This window comes from Dipodomys spectabilis, unplaced genomic scaffold, assembly GCF_019054845.1.
Source record: "Dipodomys spectabilis isolate Male_0828 unplaced genomic scaffold, ASM1905484v1 ptg000175l, whole genome shotgun sequence".
NCBI classification, from domain to species: domain Eukaryota; kingdom Metazoa; phylum Chordata; class Mammalia; order Rodentia; family Heteromyidae; genus Dipodomys; species Dipodomys spectabilis.
Window position 1 is genome coordinate 12,135,370 of NW_024870852.1, and position 18,913 is coordinate 12,154,282.

An 18,913-nucleotide genomic window follows, 5' to 3' on the forward strand; every position below is an offset into this window, starting at 1 on the left:
TGGCCTTTCTGGCTCAACAAGCCATGATAAACTGGAAGCTAATGCTTTGTTCAGTTGCAGTGTGTAGCACTGGTTTACATTTTAGGCTTTGAGTGCCACAAGACTAAGTCAAGTTTCACTAAGACTCCAGAATTAAGAGATATCAACGAATTACAAGGTAACATACTATTTGGATCCTTAGTTGAACAAACATATTGCAAGAAAAAAATGAGATTATCAGAGAAATGTGATCATTGGACATATTAAACTATTAAGGGAAATTTTTTTTCTTCTTTTTTGGTGCCAGTACTGGGGCTTGAACTCAGGGCCTGCAATCTCCCTTAGCTTTTTTGCTCAGGGATGGTGCTCTGCTACTTAAGCCACATCTCCACTTCTGACTTTTTGCTGTATAATTGAAGATAAAGAGTCTTAAGATATTCTCCCTGGGCTGGCTTCGAACCACAATCCTCAGATCTCAGCCTCCTGAGTAGCTAGGTTTACAGGCATGAGCCACCAGACCCTGGCACGGGACTAACAATTTTGCTAATGGTATTGTATGGTCATATGAAAGAACTATCCTTATCTTTTAGAGGTAGTGTTGAAGTATTCATATGTAAATTTGACTTAAAATAATAAAGAATGTAATAGGAGAGAATACAGATAAAGGCAATATATGCAGTGAACTGGTAACTGTTGAAGTAGATCCCATTATGCTCTTCTAATTTTATATATGCTTTAAATTTTCCATCAACAAAAGTGTCCACATAGAAACAAATGAGTAAGATTTGAGGCAAAATGATCACAACCTACTTTAGGTCTTGCTGACTATTTTTCTTCTTCCGAGGGGGTTTCTTCTTCTTCGGTTTATTTGCATTGGTATTATTTTGTTTATTGTTCACCCCAAAATGGCCTGCAGAGATGTCACTCTGCAACAAGTTGACCAACAAGGGGCTTGTTAGTGTTACATCCTTATTGACTGGGAAGCCTGGATTCTGACCACAGGACATCTGATTTCCATTCGGTGCTCCACTGAAAGGTGCATTGAAAGGCATCCCATGGCCTGGGAAGTGGTTTCCCGAGGTACTGTTTCCCTGCATGGCCTGCACATGTGGGGGGACCAAGTTGGTTTGTTGCATGCTAACATCAGGCATCATCTGAGACAAGCTGACATCATTATTTGCTGGAGTGGCAGGATCACCATGCTGCTGAGCCATGTGTGGGCTGGGCCCTGGTGGCCTCAGGACTTGTCCCTGGATCCCCATAACCTGAGATGGACTGTTGTTCACAGGCCCTTGCTGGGGCAGCAGTTGTCCTGACATCTGTCCTGTAAACTGCACCATGTTTCCTTGCATGTTCGGAGTTGGTCCCCTCATTATCTGTGCTGGTCCCGGCATGACATTGGATTGGTTCTGAGTGTTAAACTGCTGCTTATTCCCCTGCATCTGATTGGTCATGATCTGATCTAGCATTGGGTTTTGTTGAAGCAAAACTTGTCCCTGGGGGCCCATCATCTGGTTATGTGGTGCCATCATTTGTGGGCCCTGCTGGGAAAGCATCTGCTTGGGTGGGGTCATCCTTTGGGGTGAGGGCCCAAGGTTTTGGTTCTGGGGGTTCACCATCATCTGGCCCTGTGGCATAAGCTGGGCTCTTGAGAGGATCATAGGATTCTGAGGGTTCAAAGTTCCTTGTTGCTGGACCATCTGTCCCTGGGAGGGCACAATCTGCTGGTGTATGCCCATCAGTTGAGATGGTGGGCCCTGCTGAGGCTGGCCTTGCATGTTGCCCAGGTTCACCTGAGGAACCCCAGAACTACCAGCCTGCTGGTTGTTCATGTTGCCATGAATTCCCATGAGACTCGGCTGCATCATATTTGGTGGCCCATGGGACACCTGCATCTGGTTTTGAGGAGGACCAGCTCCTTGACCACCTTAAAAACAAAACAAAACAAAGACACAGTTTCAGAAAGAAATAACTATTTTTATCAGAAAGAAATATTATATTATCAGACACTTAAATTATTTTAGAAGCCCAAAACCTGACTAATATAAGTATACTGCATCTGGTATTTATTCTGTGAGGTTTTTAAACTACAGAGATGTCACAGAGAATAATTTATATTTTGAATGACCACATATAATTTCTTTACTTCTTTTTGATGACAAGATAATATCTTAAAAATCCATCAAGTTTACTTTCTTTTAGATTACATAAAGAGAAAAAACTGTATGACCTATAGCTAAGTATTGTGAAAATTTAACAAAAAGTACCATAGGCTAGTGAAGTAAGCTCTGCTATGAATGATCAGTGAAACAAAGAATTGTGCCAGTGTTCTTGTAGGAAAACCTCGGCATTGCTGCAAGACATTTATTTAAAAATGCTTCTTAGAAATCATTTCTGACTCTCAAAGGCTATATGTGTGATGTTGTGATGCTGTACTTCAAAGGAAAAAATACTTGTGTGTATGTGCCCATATTGGAGCTTGAACTCAGAGCCTAGACACTTTTTTTTTGCTCAGGGCCTGGGCACTGTCCCTCAGCTCTTCAGCTCAAGGCTAGCGCTCTACCACTTGAGCCACAGCACCACTTCCGGCTTTTTGTCTTTTTGCTTATGTGGTGCTGAGGAATCAAACCCAGGGCCTCAGGCATGCAAGGCAAGCGCTTTACCACTGAGCCAACTTCCCAGCCCCCCACCTCTGGCTTTTTGGTGGTTAATTGGAGATAAGAGTCTCATTGACTTTCCTGCCTGGGCTGGCTTCGAACCATGATCCTCAGGTCTCAGCCTCTTGAGTAGCTAGGATTATAGGCATAAGCCACTAGTACTAGCTAACTTTCAGTTTTAATTAGGGGCTAGAAAGAGGAAACCATAATGAAGTTATGAAGCCAGTCCATACTCCAGTCAGAGAAGGAGTTAATTGTCCCTTGCTTATATATATAGACTTTTCCTGAACCCTAAGGAAGTTTTTAAAATCAGCCTCATAAACCCAAAACTTGAACTCATGACCATTGTATATGCTATATATATTGCATATACTAGTATATCTTCATCTGATTAACTACTTAACAAGTTCAAGGTACTTTTGGTGTTAAGATAATACCAATAAACAAGATAGACCAAATCCCTGTTCCTTTATTTGGCGAGAAACACATTTAAAAAGAAAAGTATTTTCTCAGGAAACAGTAAAAACTAACAAGAGAAATAACCTAAGAGTAACAGAATAGAAAAGGACAAATGAGAAGAGAGCTACACTGGATAGGCTAATTGTGTAAATCAAAACAACAGGTGGAAGATACCATATAAAAAAGACAACCGGGGCTGGGAAGGTGGCTCAGTGGTAGAGCGCTTGCCTTGCATACCTGAGGCCCTGGGTTCGATTCCTCAGCACCACATAAGCAAAAAGAAAAAAGCCGGAAGTGGCGCTGTGGCTCAAGTGGTAGAGTGCTAGCCTTGAGCTGAAGAGCTGAGGGACAGCGCCCAGGCCCAGAGTTCAGGCCCCATGACCGGAACCCCCCCCCCCCCAAAAAAATAAAAAAATAAAAAATAAAAAAGACAACCAAGGAGGGGGTAACAATGTTCGCCAAGAAATGTACTCATTACCTTACTCATGTAACTGTAACCCCCCCTCTGTACAGCATCTTTACAATAAAATAAAATAAAAAAAAGACAAAACAGAAGTGCTGGAAGTAGAGAAATTAAGAATTTCATCATTGTTTTATAACTTCCTATTAAAAAAAAAAAAAAAACCCATAAGTCAGAGGGTAAAAAGGTAAATGTCTCAGCAACTTGAAAAAAACTGAAGAAAGAGAAATGAAATTTGAGTTAGAGCAAGAATCAGCAACTTTTTTTTTTTTTTTTTTTTTTTGCAGTTTTGCAATAGCACATGGGAAAAGTCAAATAGTCTGCCCCATCCTGCTCTCCCCATAAAGGTAGTTTTAAGTTTTATTTTCATTAAGCCGGGATTTTCTTATTCTTTAGTGATTTATAATTAAAGCTGTAATGACCTAACAATTTAACTCCAATTGAGGATAGGAGTTCAGAAAATATGAGTTACCTTAATCCAAATTGTTCAAATAAGAAAGGGTAGGAGGATAAAGTCACATGGTCTCTAAACAATCAGAAACCCAAAAATACAAAATGGGGATTTTTACAATAGTGCTTTACTAATATTACCTTTTAGCCATTCTACTATATCTTATTTTCTAAAATTTCTTCTCATATATATATACACTGCTGGTATTAGTACTAATTAAACTTGAAAAGTAACACATCCACATGTACATAAGAATTCAGACACTCAGCAATGGGGCTGGGAAGATGGCTCAGTGGTAGAGTTCATGCCTCGCATGCATGAGGCCCTGGGTTTGATTCTTCAGCCCACATAAACAGAAAAAGCCAGAAGTGGCACTGTGGCTCAAGTGGTAGAGCTCTAGCCTTGAGCTGAAGAGCTGAGGGCCAGAGCCCAGGCCAAGAGTTCAAGCTCTACAACCGACAATAATAATAATAATAATAATAACAATAATACACAATAAAATACAATTAAAAAAGAATTCAGACACTCAGCAAAAACAAAAGCTAACATGTATTATCTAGAGGTTTTTTTTTGTGTGTGTGTGTGCCAGTCTTAAGGCTTGAACCAGGGTCTGGGTGCTGTCTCTGAGCTTTTTTTGCTGAAGGCTAGTGCTCTACCATCTGAGCCACAGTGCTACTTCTGGTTTTCTGGTGGTTAATTGGAGATAAAGAGTCACAGACTTTCCTGCCCAGGCTGGCTTTGAATTAAGATCCTCAGATCTTGATCTCCTGAGCAGCTAGGATTACAGGCATATGCCATCAGAGCCTGGCAAGATTTTTAAATTGTAGCTGTCCAAACATCCCATATGTCTGTATGCCTATGTATGTATAATTTCCTCTCCCACAAATGCCTTTTTCCTTTTTACTACTGAGTAAGCTCTGAGAGGTCAGCAAATCAGATAAATATTTGGAAGACTGCTGTTCTCAATGAGCAGAATTGAATAGTTGCAACAAAGACAATTATTACCTAACAAGATATAGCCCTTTACAGACAAAAAAAAGTTGCTGATTCTTGCTCTAACTCAAATTTCATCTCTCTTTCTTCAGTTTTTTCAGTTTGCTGAGACACTTACCTATTTTCTCATGTACTGCTTACTACACTGAAAGATTAGTTATGTGTTTGAAATTAGAGGGAAAGACAAGAACCCGTTCATTTGTATACCCCTGTTGCCTATCAAAGTATTTACCACACAATCAATGCTTAATAAATGCTTGCTAAATAAACCACAGGAAACAAACCTGCATGCTGGACATTTTGATTTGCTTGCAGCTGAGGGGGTCCTGAATTCCCAGGGGTGGTTGCTGTGGTAGAAGGCACCTGACCTTGCATAAAGTTTGGATTGGCCTGTCCTGCTGAGAAGCCAGGTGGGAGGCGTTTAGGCATTCCTTAATAGAAAACAATGAGTAAGGCAGTTACCTAGCAAATTTATACTCTTGCTTAGATATGGAATGAATAAGGAAGGATGAGCTGCATGAAGTCTCCACTGGCTTAGCTCTCTCTGTCACACTGGTAGGATCTTTAATAATAAGGTTGGGAAAGATGGTTAAAAAAATCAACACAATTCCTTACATGAGCATTGTCAAGATGAAAAAGAAATACTAAAAAATTTACACTTAGAACATGCCAAGGAAAAATGGCAATCTGCTTCCTAAATGTGATTCTGAGGCTATGCCACCGCAAGGTTTGAGGGCTCACTTTTCTCTGTAATACAATGGACACCAAAAATTTACATACTTTATTTAACACAGACACCAGAGGAATATGCTAAATTCTCATATTCAAACAATTTGATATGGAATACTAAGAGCTGGGTCCTAATATTGAGGATTTTTTTTTTTGCCTGAAGGGAAATGGATGACAGTCTCCTTTGCAGAGAATTTCCCCCAGTGTTGTGCTTGTCTCTTAGGAAGAGAGAGACAGGACATTAGAAAGAGTTCATAGGAGCTTCAAAGTGAGGCTATGTTAAACTTATTATGCCTTCTCCTCGTAAGGTTTGCTATGATTCTGACAGCTATGGCACCAAAAACCATGTTCTAATGGAATTTTGAATTCAAGCACTATTTTTTTTAGTAAGGCCTAATTTCAGAAAATAAATTTGTAAAGAGAATCTCAGACCAACTCATTGTTTAAAATGCAGGCCTTGATGTGACCAGATCACATAGGTGAGCCACCTATCATTTGCTGTATGAGAGCATCAAGACCTAAATCTCACTTAAATTTTTTTTGTACTTGTCCATTTTTTATAAGAGCCAAATTTCCAATGCCCTGATAAGCTGTCCTTTCTTCAGTAGTGACAAGTTCCCATTCGCACACTTCTATTGCAGAAAGGACTACTCAGGTTCCAATGATCCAGGGCTAGATGCCCAGAACTGAAATATTCTTTCATTTTCTAAACACTTCTTAGGATTCAAGTATTAGAGCTTATATGTCAGCAAAATTAATTACAACAAAAGAAAAAGATTGATGAGCAACTTAACTTCACCAGAAACCATGGGAACGTGACTTTGCTATGTTGCACTAAAGATGCAAAGTTTTTTTGGATAGGTAATGGGTGTCTTTTGGTGGAGAATATGCTTATCAGATGACAGCATTACTAATGTTCTCTATACCTTACTGTAAAGCTCCAAGCACGTTCATGTGCAGTAGATCAATGATTAATAAGAATAAATAATAAACATGGAGATGGATAAGTTTTACTGTAATCGTTTTACCTCTCACACATTAAGCTCCATTGCTTTTTCTTCATACAAGAGGCACCTTACAAAATAAATAAATAAATCTCCTTTAGGTATAACTAGTGGAATTCCCTCTCTAAGGAGCAGGCATTGGCATTATAAAACTATAAAAGTCAATGATTTCTGAACTTATTCCCCTTTAAATGGTAATCAAACTAAACAAATACCATGCTTATAATTTTACTAAGTAGGATCATTAAAACTGATAACTAGAAGGGCATTTCCCCCAATCAGACCTTGTACTTATCTTTTGCTCTATTGCAAAATCTTAATTTTTCAACTGATGAGAAGTTTGCTAATAAAATGCATGTTTCATCTGGACATTTAACTTTACTAGTAAAAGATCAAGCAAAAATCAGAAACAAAATGAACATCTCTATATGGAATTTTACCTGCATTTTATCCAGACAGCTAGCTTATATTTAAGCAGTAAGATGCTGCATAATGTATCATGATAATAATGCATCCAGTTAACTAAGTTATATCAAGTGTAACTGCAATATCACAAAACAAATAATTACATCTTTATTTCATCCCCTCCATTAACTCTATAAGCTGACATTCTATTCAGTACTACCTCCAGAAAATTTAGCAACACAGTGCTAGCATTTCTCACCTCCTAGGCCTGGATGTAAACTCTGTGGCCCCTGGTTTGGTGGCTGCTGCTGCATCACCATGAAGTTAGGTGGCACATTTCCCTGTTGAACCATAGGATTCCGACCTGGAGAGCTGACAGGCTGCTGAAATCCCTGGGGAAGTGGGTTATTTTGAGGTGGCCTTGGTCCCATCTGCTGTTGAGTTTGGTTAACTGTTGGGGAAGATGCAGGGGATCCCTGCTGGAAGGAGGAGGGTGAGGAGGCAGGAGACTTGTTGGTGAGGTGGGGCTGTTGCAGGGGGGTTGGGACCCTGGAGGGCCCTCCCTGCAAGCTTTTCATTTGAGGAGCTGTGAACTGGCCTGGGTTGCTCATCTGAGGAAAGTTTGTGTGGGCTTGTGAGGCTTGCTGGCTGCCAAAGGGATAAGGAGGGGGAGGGTGAGAAGGTGTCTGTACCGTGGCTAAGGATGGTCTTGCCTGGAGTTGCTGTTGCATTGGGCCAGGCAAAGGAGCCTTCTTCCACCCTTGGTTTGCAGTCATTGTGCCCAGAGAACCCTGGGCTGGAGGAGGCTGAAGGGCTCCTGAAGGCAGTTGGTTCCAGCCTGGAGGAACAGGCACCTGAGTTGGGGCAGTAAACTGGGGTCGAATCCCCTGTGGCTGTTGCTGCTGATGTTGCTGTGGGGGTCTTGTCTGCAATTGCTGCTGTTGTTGCTGTTGCTGTTGCTGCTGCTGTTGCTGCTGCAGTTGGGGAAAATTAGCTGGGTTCATTTGTCTGTTCACAGGGACAGGCTGCATTGAATGGTGTGGAGGAGGTAAAGATCCTGAGGGATGACTCTGCTGCTGTACATGGAGTCCAGAGAGGAGTGGATCCATTGCATCTGTTTAAAGAAATGGCCAGAAGGAATTAATCTACTATAACTTAGATCCTATAGCACAGTGGCCTAGATCTTCAGGTACCATTGGTGTTGCTGTATTTGTGAGACCTTCCCGGTACAAAGCAATTTATCAAGGTCCACAGGAAGATGAACCTACCTTAAAGAGAATTTATGGTTTAACAGTGGATGGCGAAGGGGAGGGATAGGGGGAGAAAAAGGAAGGAGTGGGTAACAATACTCAACAAGAAATGTACTCAAGGGGCTGGGAAGGTGGCTTAGTGGTAGAGCGCTTGCCTTGCATGCCTGAGGCCCTGGGTTCCATTCCTCAGCCCCACATAAGCAAAAAGAAAAAAGCCGGAAGTGGCACTGTGGTTCAAGTGGTAGAGCGCTAGCCTTGAGCTGAAGAGCTGAGGGATAACGCCCAGGCCCAGAGTTCAGGCCCCATGACTGGACTCCCCCCCAAAAAAAAAGAAATGTACTCAATGCCTTACTTATGTAACTATACAGCACTTTTACAACAAAACTAAGTAAAAAATAAAAATAACTATAAAAATACAAATAAAAATAATATAAATATAATAATAATAATAATAAAATTAAAACCAGTGGATGGAGCTGGGAAGGTGACTCAGTGGTAGAGTGCTTGCCTTGCATGCATGAGGCCCTGAGTTTGATTCCTCAGCACCACATAAGCAGAAAAAGCCAGAAGTGTTGCTGTGGCTCAAGTGGTAGAGCGCTAGTCTACAGCTGAAGAGCTGAGGGACAGCGCCCAGGCCCAGAGTTCAGGCCCCATAACCAACAACAACATCAAAAAAAACCCAAAAAGGCGCCAATATAAAATAGACACTAGTATCTTCCAAATCATATTAATAACTGTTATAGAAAAACAAGATAAGAAGTTATCAGTGACTCATGGCTATAATCCTACTGAAGGGGGATGAGACCTGGGGGATTGAGTAAGAAGTCAGTTTTGATAGAAAAATCTAAGAGAGTCCATCTCCAATTAACCAGCTAACAGTTAGACTGGAGGGATGGCTCAAGTGTTAGAACACCTGTAATGAGCAAGCAAGCCAAGTGAGTATGCAAAAGCCCAAGTTCAAGCCCAGGAACTAGCAATAAAAAAGTCAATCAGGTTTGGGAAACACTGGGCCTAAACTTTGTTTCCTCTCAGTATGAGATATTCAGTGCTTCCAATATGTGAATTTTTAACCTTGAAGAGGTAGAGTCAAGAATGAATGATATATTTGCTAAATTTATTTGACTACATGTAGAATTCTGTCATGGAGTCCTTGCAGAACTAAGTAATCGAAGGCATGCTTTTTAAGAATGTTGGGGCATAACAGATAGTGAAAAATTCTGAAGGAAATGAAGTCATTTAGCTTAATGAAATAAAGGAAGTTTTTTAAAAAAAGTAGCATTCAAGTTGGGCAGTTAGGAATTCAGCACCAGAAAGCTTTCACAATGGCCTCTACAGGAAACAATAGCCTTTGCAATTGCCAAAGATTGGAAGTCATTACCTGACTGAGAAGCAGGGCGAGGATTCCTGGGTTGCAGCTCTGGATTGGGGCCTGGTGCCATCATGGAAGATGACATGTTTCCACCCTGGGGCATCATAACAGTGGCAGGGCTAGTCATCCTTATTAACCCTAGAAGAAAAGGTATGAAAAATTTCTACCTTTAAAAAATCTAATTATCTTTTCACTGTCTCAGATATACATGTAGCTGTATCAGAGCTCCCTTATGTCATTCCATTTCCTCCTTCTTCGTATATTAGTGTTAACACTTCCATCTATGCTTTATTAGCTCTTTTTTGCATATGTAACTACACTGCAGGGTATTTTTGCATGTGTTTAATCTTTGCATAATTGGCACTATAATATAAGTATTCTTCAGCTTCCTTTCCTACTTAGTATTATTTTTGAAGTTCATCTCTCTTGACTATTATTGCCCAGAAACATCCATCCATCCATACTGGTGCTCCCAACTTTTTAATCTTGAAGTCTGTAATGCCATGTATGTGTTGTGAATTCTTGTGGACCTGTGAGAATGTCTTAATACTACATACTTAGAATTACTAGGTTTTAGGATCTAAGCATCTTCAATTTTATTAGGTATTGCCAAATTGCTTTTAAGTGTAATTATACCAATTTATGCATCAAGTAGCAGTTTTAGAAATCCTCTTTTCCACATCTTCTTAATTTCTTATACAGACTTTTTAGAATGTAGCATCTATGTTCATGATAATAGCTTCTCTTCTTTTCCTGTCTTGATTTTGGGCAGCAAGATTAAAATAACTTTGAAGTAAGTTTGAAACTATCTTTCTTCTTTTTCTATGCTAAGGAAGAATATGTGTATATGATCTTTAGAGATTTAATAAAATTTACCTGCAGGTTAGGTTTGGTGATTTATGTTTGTAATCCTAGTTTCTTGGGAGGCAGAGAATGGGAGAATTGTGTTGTTCAAGGCCAGGCCAGACAAAAAGGTAGTGAAGGAAACTCTACCTCAAAAAACAAAGCTCTTATGGTGGTTCACACCTGCAATCCCAGATACACAAATGGTGTAAGTAGGAAGCACCTGGTCTGACCTCAGTCTTAGGCAAAAACCTCAAGATTGTATATTAAAAATAACTAAAGCACGAATGAAAAAGGGTAAAAAAGTACAGCAGTGGAGCTCACTGCACATTGATGAAAGTGAAATACACAATTCATGGGTGGAGAGAGAGAGAGAATGAGGGAACAGAAAACACTGTACAAAATAAAACGTACTCATTACCTGACTCATGTAAATGTAATGCTTCTATACATCACCTCTACATTAACAATAAAGTAAATTAAAAAAAAAAAAAAAAAAAGCAAAAAGGGCCAGAAGTGAGGCTTAAATGGTAGAGTGTAGCCGGGCGCTGGTGGCTCACACCTGTAATCCTAGCTACTCAGGAGGCTGAGATCTGAGGATCGCGGTTCAAAGCCAGCCCGGGCAGGAGAGACCGTGAGACTCCTATCTCCAATAAACCACCAGAAAACCGGAAGTGGCGCTGTAGCTCAAGTGGTAGAGCGTTCGCCTTGAGCTGAAGAGCTGAGGGACAGCGCCCAGGCCCAGAGTTCAAGCCCCACGACCGACCAAAAAAAAAAAATGGTAGAGTGCTTGACTAGCAAGTGCAAGGCCCTGAGTTTAAATCCTAGTACTGCCCCCCTCCACAATCCCCCCAAAAATTACTTGTAAAACTACTTGGACCTGATTATGCTAACTGAATCATAGGGAACAGATTTTTAAAAATTAATTTCTTATATGGTTATAGAATTTTCTATGTGCTATCCAGTCAGTTTTGGTTAAATTACAATTTTGTTGACAGAATATACTTTGTTACCATAAAGTTATTTGTGTAACGTATCTTTTTAAATTCTTAAATAATTAAGTTAATAACTCATATACGTTAAAAATGTACCCTTTAGTTTGAGGCTCTGGAGATTGAAACTAGATTTCACATAAGCTTGGCAAGCAGCATTCTAACACTTAAGCCATACTCAGAGCCCTTTTGTATTTTAGATAGGGTCTCTCTAACTTTGCTTGGGCTAGCCTTCAACTAATGGTCCTTTTACCTATGCCTCTTGGGTAGCTGGGATGCAGGCATGTACAAACACACGTGGCTTTTTATTATTTTTCTAATGTATTACTTTGCTGTTCTTCTCTTCAGTTCTGACAACTTAAATTTCCTTCTGAACACTGTAATGGCTATATCTCACATGTGTGTGTGTGTGTGTGTGTGTGTGTGTGTGCGCGCGCGCATGCGCGCGCGCATGCACACATGCCAGTACTAGGGCCTGGGCATTGTCCTTGAGCTTTTTTGCTCAAGACTAATGCTCTACCACTTGAGCTACAGCTCCACGTTCAGCTTTATTGGAGGCAAGAGTCTTAGCACTTTCTTGCCTGGATTGGCTTTGAACCATGATCCTCAGATCTCAGTCTCATGAGTAGCCAGGATTATAAGCATGAGCCATCAGCACCCAGCTAGATTATCTGTTTTCATCATACCCTTCCTCTCTATCCTCACCTCCTAGTTTAGATGTTATACATTCTGTTATTCTACTGACATCTTTAAAATATCAAGAGATGAGCTCAGTGTGATGGCGCACATCTGTAATGTACTTGAGAGACAGAGGTAAGGTCAAGGTCCAAGGCTAGAGTGGGCAAAAGCTTAAACCCTATCTAAAGACAAACTAAAAGCAAAGGACTGGGACATGGTTCAAGTAGTAGAGTGCTTGCCTAGCAAGTATGAGGCTTTGAGTCCCATTCCCAGTACCACACACACACAAAAGTCAACAGTTAAACCTGACTTAAAGTCTAATGACAACATATGATTACCACTATTACTAAATAAGTCAATACTTATTTAGATTTACCCCATGTTTACCAATTATTTAGCTCACCATTCCTTCTTAGATCTTATATCTTCCATCTTAGGTTCAACTTTCTTCTTCCTGAAGTACATCCTTGAGTAGTTCAATTAGCAAGGGTCTGTTAATAGTAAATTCTCTTAGTCTCTGTGAAAGATCTTTATTTCTTTCTACTCATGATAGAACAGCTAGGCTTAAAATTCTAGGCTGCTAACTATTTCCTTGGGACTTGAAAATACTGTTGTTATATTTTCAGGTTTTGAAAGCTCTGGTTGAGAAATTAGGAAAAATCAGCTATGAATCAGAGAGCTTCTCCTTTGTAAATAATGTGTCTTTTCTTTTGGATTGCCTCTAACATTCTTATTTTTTTTTGAGACAGGATCTCATTATATAGACTAGTCTTGAACCTGTAAACCTTCTGCCTCAGAATCTTGAGTACAGGGATTACACAAGAGTAAACTACCATTCCTGGATTTAACATATTTTTTGTTTTACATATTCTGTACTGTGTTTAAGCGTGGATTTGTTTTCATTTGTAGACCTTCTGCAAATGCAGGATTAGTGGTCTTCTGATACTGAGGACTTACGTCATTTTTATCAGCTCTGGAAATCTTTAACATATTCCCTTTTGTCCCTTCTCAGAATTTCTTTATCTTCTTCTTTTGGAGGTTTTTGTTTTGGGCCATACTAGGATTTGAACTCAGAGCCTTAAACTTATAGATAGGAGCTCTACCATTTGAGTTATATCACCTGAGTTATATCACCTGTTGTTCTGTTGTTGCTGTTGTTTTGTCAATTGTGGAGCTTGAACTCTGGGCCTGAGCACTGTTCCTCAGCTCTTCAACTCAAAATGAGTGCTCTACCACTTGAGCCACAGCACCACTTCCTATTTTCTGGTGGTTAATTGAAGATAAGAGTCTCATGGGCTTTCCTGCCTGGGCTGGCTTTGAACTGTGATCCTCAAATCTCAGCCTCCTGAGTAGCTAGGATTACAGGCATGAGCCAACGATGCCTAGCTATCACCTGCTTTTTGCTTTAGTCTTGTTTTTTTCCTGGGCCATGATCCTTCTATTTATATCTCCTACATAGATCAGATGACAGAATTATACTGCCTTTTTACTACTACCTTTTAACTGATAGAGATGAGGTCTTGTGAACTTTTTGACTGGGCTGATCTCAAACTGTTATCCTTCTGATCTCAACCTCATAAGTAACTAGGATTACAGGCATGAGCCAGTGCATACAGTTGTGTGTGTGTGTGTGCAGCATGTGCACGCATGCACACATGTGTGCATGCTGGTAGTAGAGCTTAAATTCAGAGCCTTGTACTCTCCTTTGGCTTTTTCACTTAAGCTTGGCACTTTACCACTTGAACCACATCTCCACTTTCTGAAATCTTTTTATTATTATTGGTTGTGGGACTTGAACTCAGGCCTGGGAACTGCCCCTGAGCTGGTATGCTCAAGGCTAGCACTCTACCACTTGAGCCACAGTGCCACTTCCAATTTTTGAGTGGTTAATTGGAGATAAGCTCTTACCAGGACTTTTCTGCACAGGCTGGCTTTGAACCAAAATCCTCAGATCTCAGACTCCTGAGTGGCTAGGATTACAGGTGGTGTAAGTCACCAGTGCCCAGCATGAGCTGTTTTTTTTTGTCAGTCATGGGGCTTAAACTCTGGGCTTGGACGCTGTACCTCAGCTCTTCAGCTCAAGGCTAACGCTCTACCACTTGAGCCACAGCGCCACTCCGGTTTTCTGGTGATTTATTAGAGATAAGAGTTTCACAGGCTTTCCTGCCTGGGCTGGCTTTGAACTGTGATCCTCAGATCTCAGCCTCCTGAGTAGCTAGGATTATAGGCGTGAGCTACCAGTGCCCAGAAGCATGAGCTCTTTTTAAACATATGCTAAACTTTATCATTTTATCCTTTATATCTCTTGACCTTTTTTGTTTCTGCACATACTGGGCTTAAACTTGGGGCTTCACAATCTTGTTTAGCAGTTTCCATTCAAACTGGTGTTCTGCCACTTGTGTGGCACTCCACCGCAGCTTTTTGCTGGCTAACTGGACATAAGAGTCTCATGGACTTTTCTGCCTGAGCTGGCTTCAGTCCTCAGATCTCAGGCTCCTGAGTAGTTAGGATTACAGGCAACCAGCCCTGGTAGTTATCTTTACTACTGTCTTCATGAAATAACTAAGGATGTTACAGGTAACCAAGGACAGAAAATATTAGGTGCTTTGGACTAGAAGTTAACACCAGACCCAGATTTTGGGCTCGCATGCTAGGCTCCTTTTGCTTCTGCCCCTCATTCTCCTAGCAGTGGCAAAAATGTCCCTTAGATAGCAAATCTACCTGCCTTATTCACAGTTTTACTACATGGCAATTTGACCCAGCATACTTAAAAAATGCTATTTTTTTTTTAGTCGGTCGTGGGGCTTGAACTCTGGGCCTGGGCGCTGTCCCTCAGCTCTTCAGCTCAAGCCGAGCGCTCTACCACTTGAGCCACAGCGCCACTTCCGGTTTTCTGGTGGTTTATTGGAGATAGGAGTCTCACCGTCTTTCCTGCCCGGGCTGGCTTTGAACCGCGATCCTCAGATCTCAGCCTCCTGAGTAGCTAGGATTACAGGCGTGAGCCACCAGCGTCCAGCTACAAATTTTAAGTTCTTGCATGTGCATTACACAGCTTAGTAGATGTAGAGAAGTTCTCAGTCAGTCCTGGATCATTGTCAGTTGTGTTTAAATTATTATGAAATTGAGTGTTTTAATTTTGTGAAAATTTGACTCCAAAAGCTAATGGTGTCCAAAATGCAAGGCAAAAGTTATGGTAATCCTCTTAACCAACAAGAAAACATGATATGCTTAACTGAAATGATAAAGGGGGAATTTTAAGATTTGTTGCAGGTAGTATATGTTTCTTAATAGAAACTGGGTGGTGGTTATGGGAAAAATGAATCAAGTATCTGTAGTATTCAAGACATTAGAGCATGAAATAGATTGAGTTTTTGGTGAGCAGTTATCAATGCATACAACAGTAATTCTTGTGGCAATAATGTAGGCCGTGGTTGCAAGTTACATATCCTTAGACCTACTGCCCTATTGTTCTGGTATAGGTAAACCTGAGTGGTTTTAGAATACTGAGCTCTGAGCATTCACAGCATTTTCTCAACAGTAGTTTCATTGGTGCCATATACTTGTAGATATCAAAGAGTCTACTGTAACTTCTCACTGAGCTGACTTAACACCTGGTCAGACTTCTGTGGGGAATTATACCCATGTGCAAAGCACAGGTTGGGTATTTTCCATCTACTATGTGGTATTCCACATCAGCCTAACAGGAACTCAAGAAATGTTTTTCTTTTTGGTTTTTTTGGGTCCGGTCATGGGGCCAGAACTCTGGGCCTGGGCGCTGTCCCTCAGCTTTTCAGCTCAAGGCTCGTACTCTACCACTTGAGCCACAGCACCACTTCCGGCTTTTTTCTTTTTTGCTTATGTGGTGCTGAGGAATCGAACCCAGGGCCTTGAGCATGCAAGGCATGCTCTACCACTGAGCCACCTTCCCAGCCATCAAGAAATGTTTGCTGCATAGGAGGGCTCATCTATATTCAAGCATGAGCTCAACAGATTGTAGGTATATTATCATCTAATTTTAACTCTGATAAAGTTAAGTAGCTTGAGGTAACAAGTAAATGCAGTGTCAGGATACAAACTGAGTTCCAATTCTCTAGCCAAGTCCTCAGCTACAGTTTAGAAAAGCAGCTTATAAACTGAATTCCTCTGCTGCATTTCTTCAAGAGCTACTGTGGTAGGCAGGAGTGGAGTGACAGTACAGTTTCAGGCTTCTACTCTGCTCCCAACAGCAGCTGTGCTTTTCTGTTTTATTTAAATGAAAGGCTGTATGGCTGAACAGCTTTGAAAGCTCTTGGTGTAATGACAAGAGCACTGAACTAGGAGTGAGGACATCTGTGATACTAGCATACTGTTATCTGTGCCTGGACAACTGCTTTTTCTATGAGTTCCACAGCTCTCTCAGCTTTAAATGAGAAAGCCATCCTGATTCTAATATCCCATGAATGATGGAATACTGAGTTCAACCTCTGAAGAAGAAATATCAGGATTGATAAAAAAGGAAGAAAATAATTTATAACGCTCTCAAAAAAAAAATACTTGAGACAGTCTTGCTATGTATCCAGGCTTATCTCAAATTTGTAATCCTGGGCTGGGAATGTGGCTTAGTGGTAGAGTGCTTGACTAGCATGCATGAAGCCATGGGTTTGATTCCTCAGTACCACATAAACAGAAAAGGCCAGAAGTGGCACTGTGACTCAAGGGGCAGAGTGCTAGCCTTGAACAAAAGGAGCTCAGGGACAGTACCCAGGCCCTGAAATCAAGCCCCAGGATTGGCCAAAAACAAAACAAAACAAAACAAAAACCATTGTAATCCTCTTGCCTCTGCTTCCCATGTGCTGAGATTATGTACCACCATGGCTGCTCTCTCAAATTCTAAATCTATGAAAACATATATTCTCCCATATAAATATACAAATTCCACATAAGCACATAAGAAATTAGCCAAAGATTTTCAGACTCAGAGAAAGTGGGACTTGGAGAGCTACATTCTCCATTATATTATAAAAGCCTTGAGGGTTTCTGTTCAGGAGTTCATTTCTATTTCCAACTCATCATAGGTTACTCAACAGCATCTCAATAAATGTTTATTGCATGGCTCAATGTTCATTAACCTTTAAGGAAAGTAATTCAAAGACACTATGCTTTATGCTTGGTGACCCAAGTGTTCTTGGAATAACTCATGTCTTACTTTCCTGGTTTAGTTGACAGAGATAAGTGTGCCATGACATCCTTCCACACCAACTCCCTCCATCCCACATATCTTGCAGGACTTGGATGATCAGACCTTAACAAATAAAGAGTCGAAAAAGGAAATTAGTTAAAACATCATATAATCGAGTGGGTCTCACCTGGACCACCTGCCATAGGAAATCCTGCCTCCATTCTAATGGAATTTCCAGCTGCCATGGGTCCATTCATTCTCACATCTTGGCTTCGGTTCTGAGTCAAAGCCAGGTTGATAGCACCTTCCCCTGAAAATGACAGTCATTATAAAATGGAAATAATAAGAATAAGATGCAAATTTTGTTTAAAGACAGGTACACATGAGTTTTACTTGTCTGTTTTTTTGTTTTTGTTTTGTTTTTTTATTGGTCCTGGGGCTTGAACTCTGGGCTTGGGCCCTATCCCTCAGCTCTTCAGCTCAAGATGAGCGCTCTACTGCATGAGCCACAGTGCCACTTCCATACTTCCTACTTGTCTGTTTTTAAGGGAATATGTTAAATTTATCACCACAAAAAAGGTAGGGCAATCCTACATGGATTTTGAGGGCACTAGATAACACTTATATAGTTCAGGATAGTCTTGAACTCAAGACCCTTCTGCCTCTACTTCTTGAGTGCTGGGATTACAAGAATGTGTCAATGACTTTCCACACAGCTTAAGACTCAATGAGTCTTTGGTCAACCTATATGAACAGGTTTACTTATATAAGGAGATCACAACCATTTCTCACTTATAATAGGTCAACTGGTCAATCATTAGTGAGGCTTAGTATCACGGAGAACTTAGAATTCTTAATATATATTTTCAACCAGTTCACCATTTGTAGTATGTCAGTGTACACTTATGTGCAAGAGAACTGTAGAGAAACATCCTCAGATGCTTTCAAGATCCCACATTTTGGAAATTTATATGATAGGATGGTGTTACAACAGTGTGAGAAAATATCTGAGAAAAAATACCAATTTCCTTTCAATAACTTCAACATGAAAAGATTTCCAGCAAAGAAGTTCATATGAAAAGAGAGCATATGGTTGGTTGCTACTAAGCTATCTTTGTGATACTTGGTAAAACTAGTAATTGTATAGCTTTCAGTATTGCTTATTCTAAGCATGTGCTCTACCAACGAGCTATATCTTTCTCTCTTGTAAGGTTTCATTTATTTATTTTGCTTCAATGATGCATTAACTGTTTTCAGAACTGAAAGCCAATATATTGAGTTCCAGAGAGAATCCAATAGCCATTTACAACATAAGTTACATTTGCCTTTTTCTCCTTTAGCATCCTGTATAAAGTTTTTAATGTTTACAAAGTTTTTCTCATTTAAACGTCACAAAACTCTAGAAGGTGGTCACTATAATTCTAACTAATGAGACCTTACACATATAGGCAACTTAAATTTTACTTGGTCCAAAGATAAAAGGGGT

General features: G+C 40.4%; 1 protein-coding gene across 7 annotated transcripts in view; it reads right to left on the reverse strand.

Annotated features, from left to right (window-relative positions):
* Positions 1-18,913, reverse strand: part of Ncoa6 (nuclear receptor coactivator 6) — a 97,337-nt gene that overhangs the window by 39,117 nt on the left and 39,307 nt on the right. For 5 of the 7 annotated variants that reach the window (XM_042694745.1, XM_042694748.1, XM_042694744.1 and 2 more), the window contains 5 exons: positions 17,615-17,737; positions 9,766-9,894; positions 7,397-8,251; positions 5,284-5,430; positions 790-1,906 (listed from right to left, as the gene is read on the reverse strand). In XM_042694745.1, the coding sequence (XP_042550679.1) occupies positions 790-1,906; positions 5,284-5,430; positions 7,397-8,251; positions 9,766-9,894; positions 17,615-17,737 (2,371 nt within the window). The remainder of the gene's footprint in view (positions 1-789; positions 1,907-5,283; positions 5,431-7,396; positions 8,252-9,765; positions 9,895-17,614; positions 17,738-18,913) is intronic. The other 2 variants (XM_042694750.1, XM_042694749.1) reach the window with 2 other exon arrangements.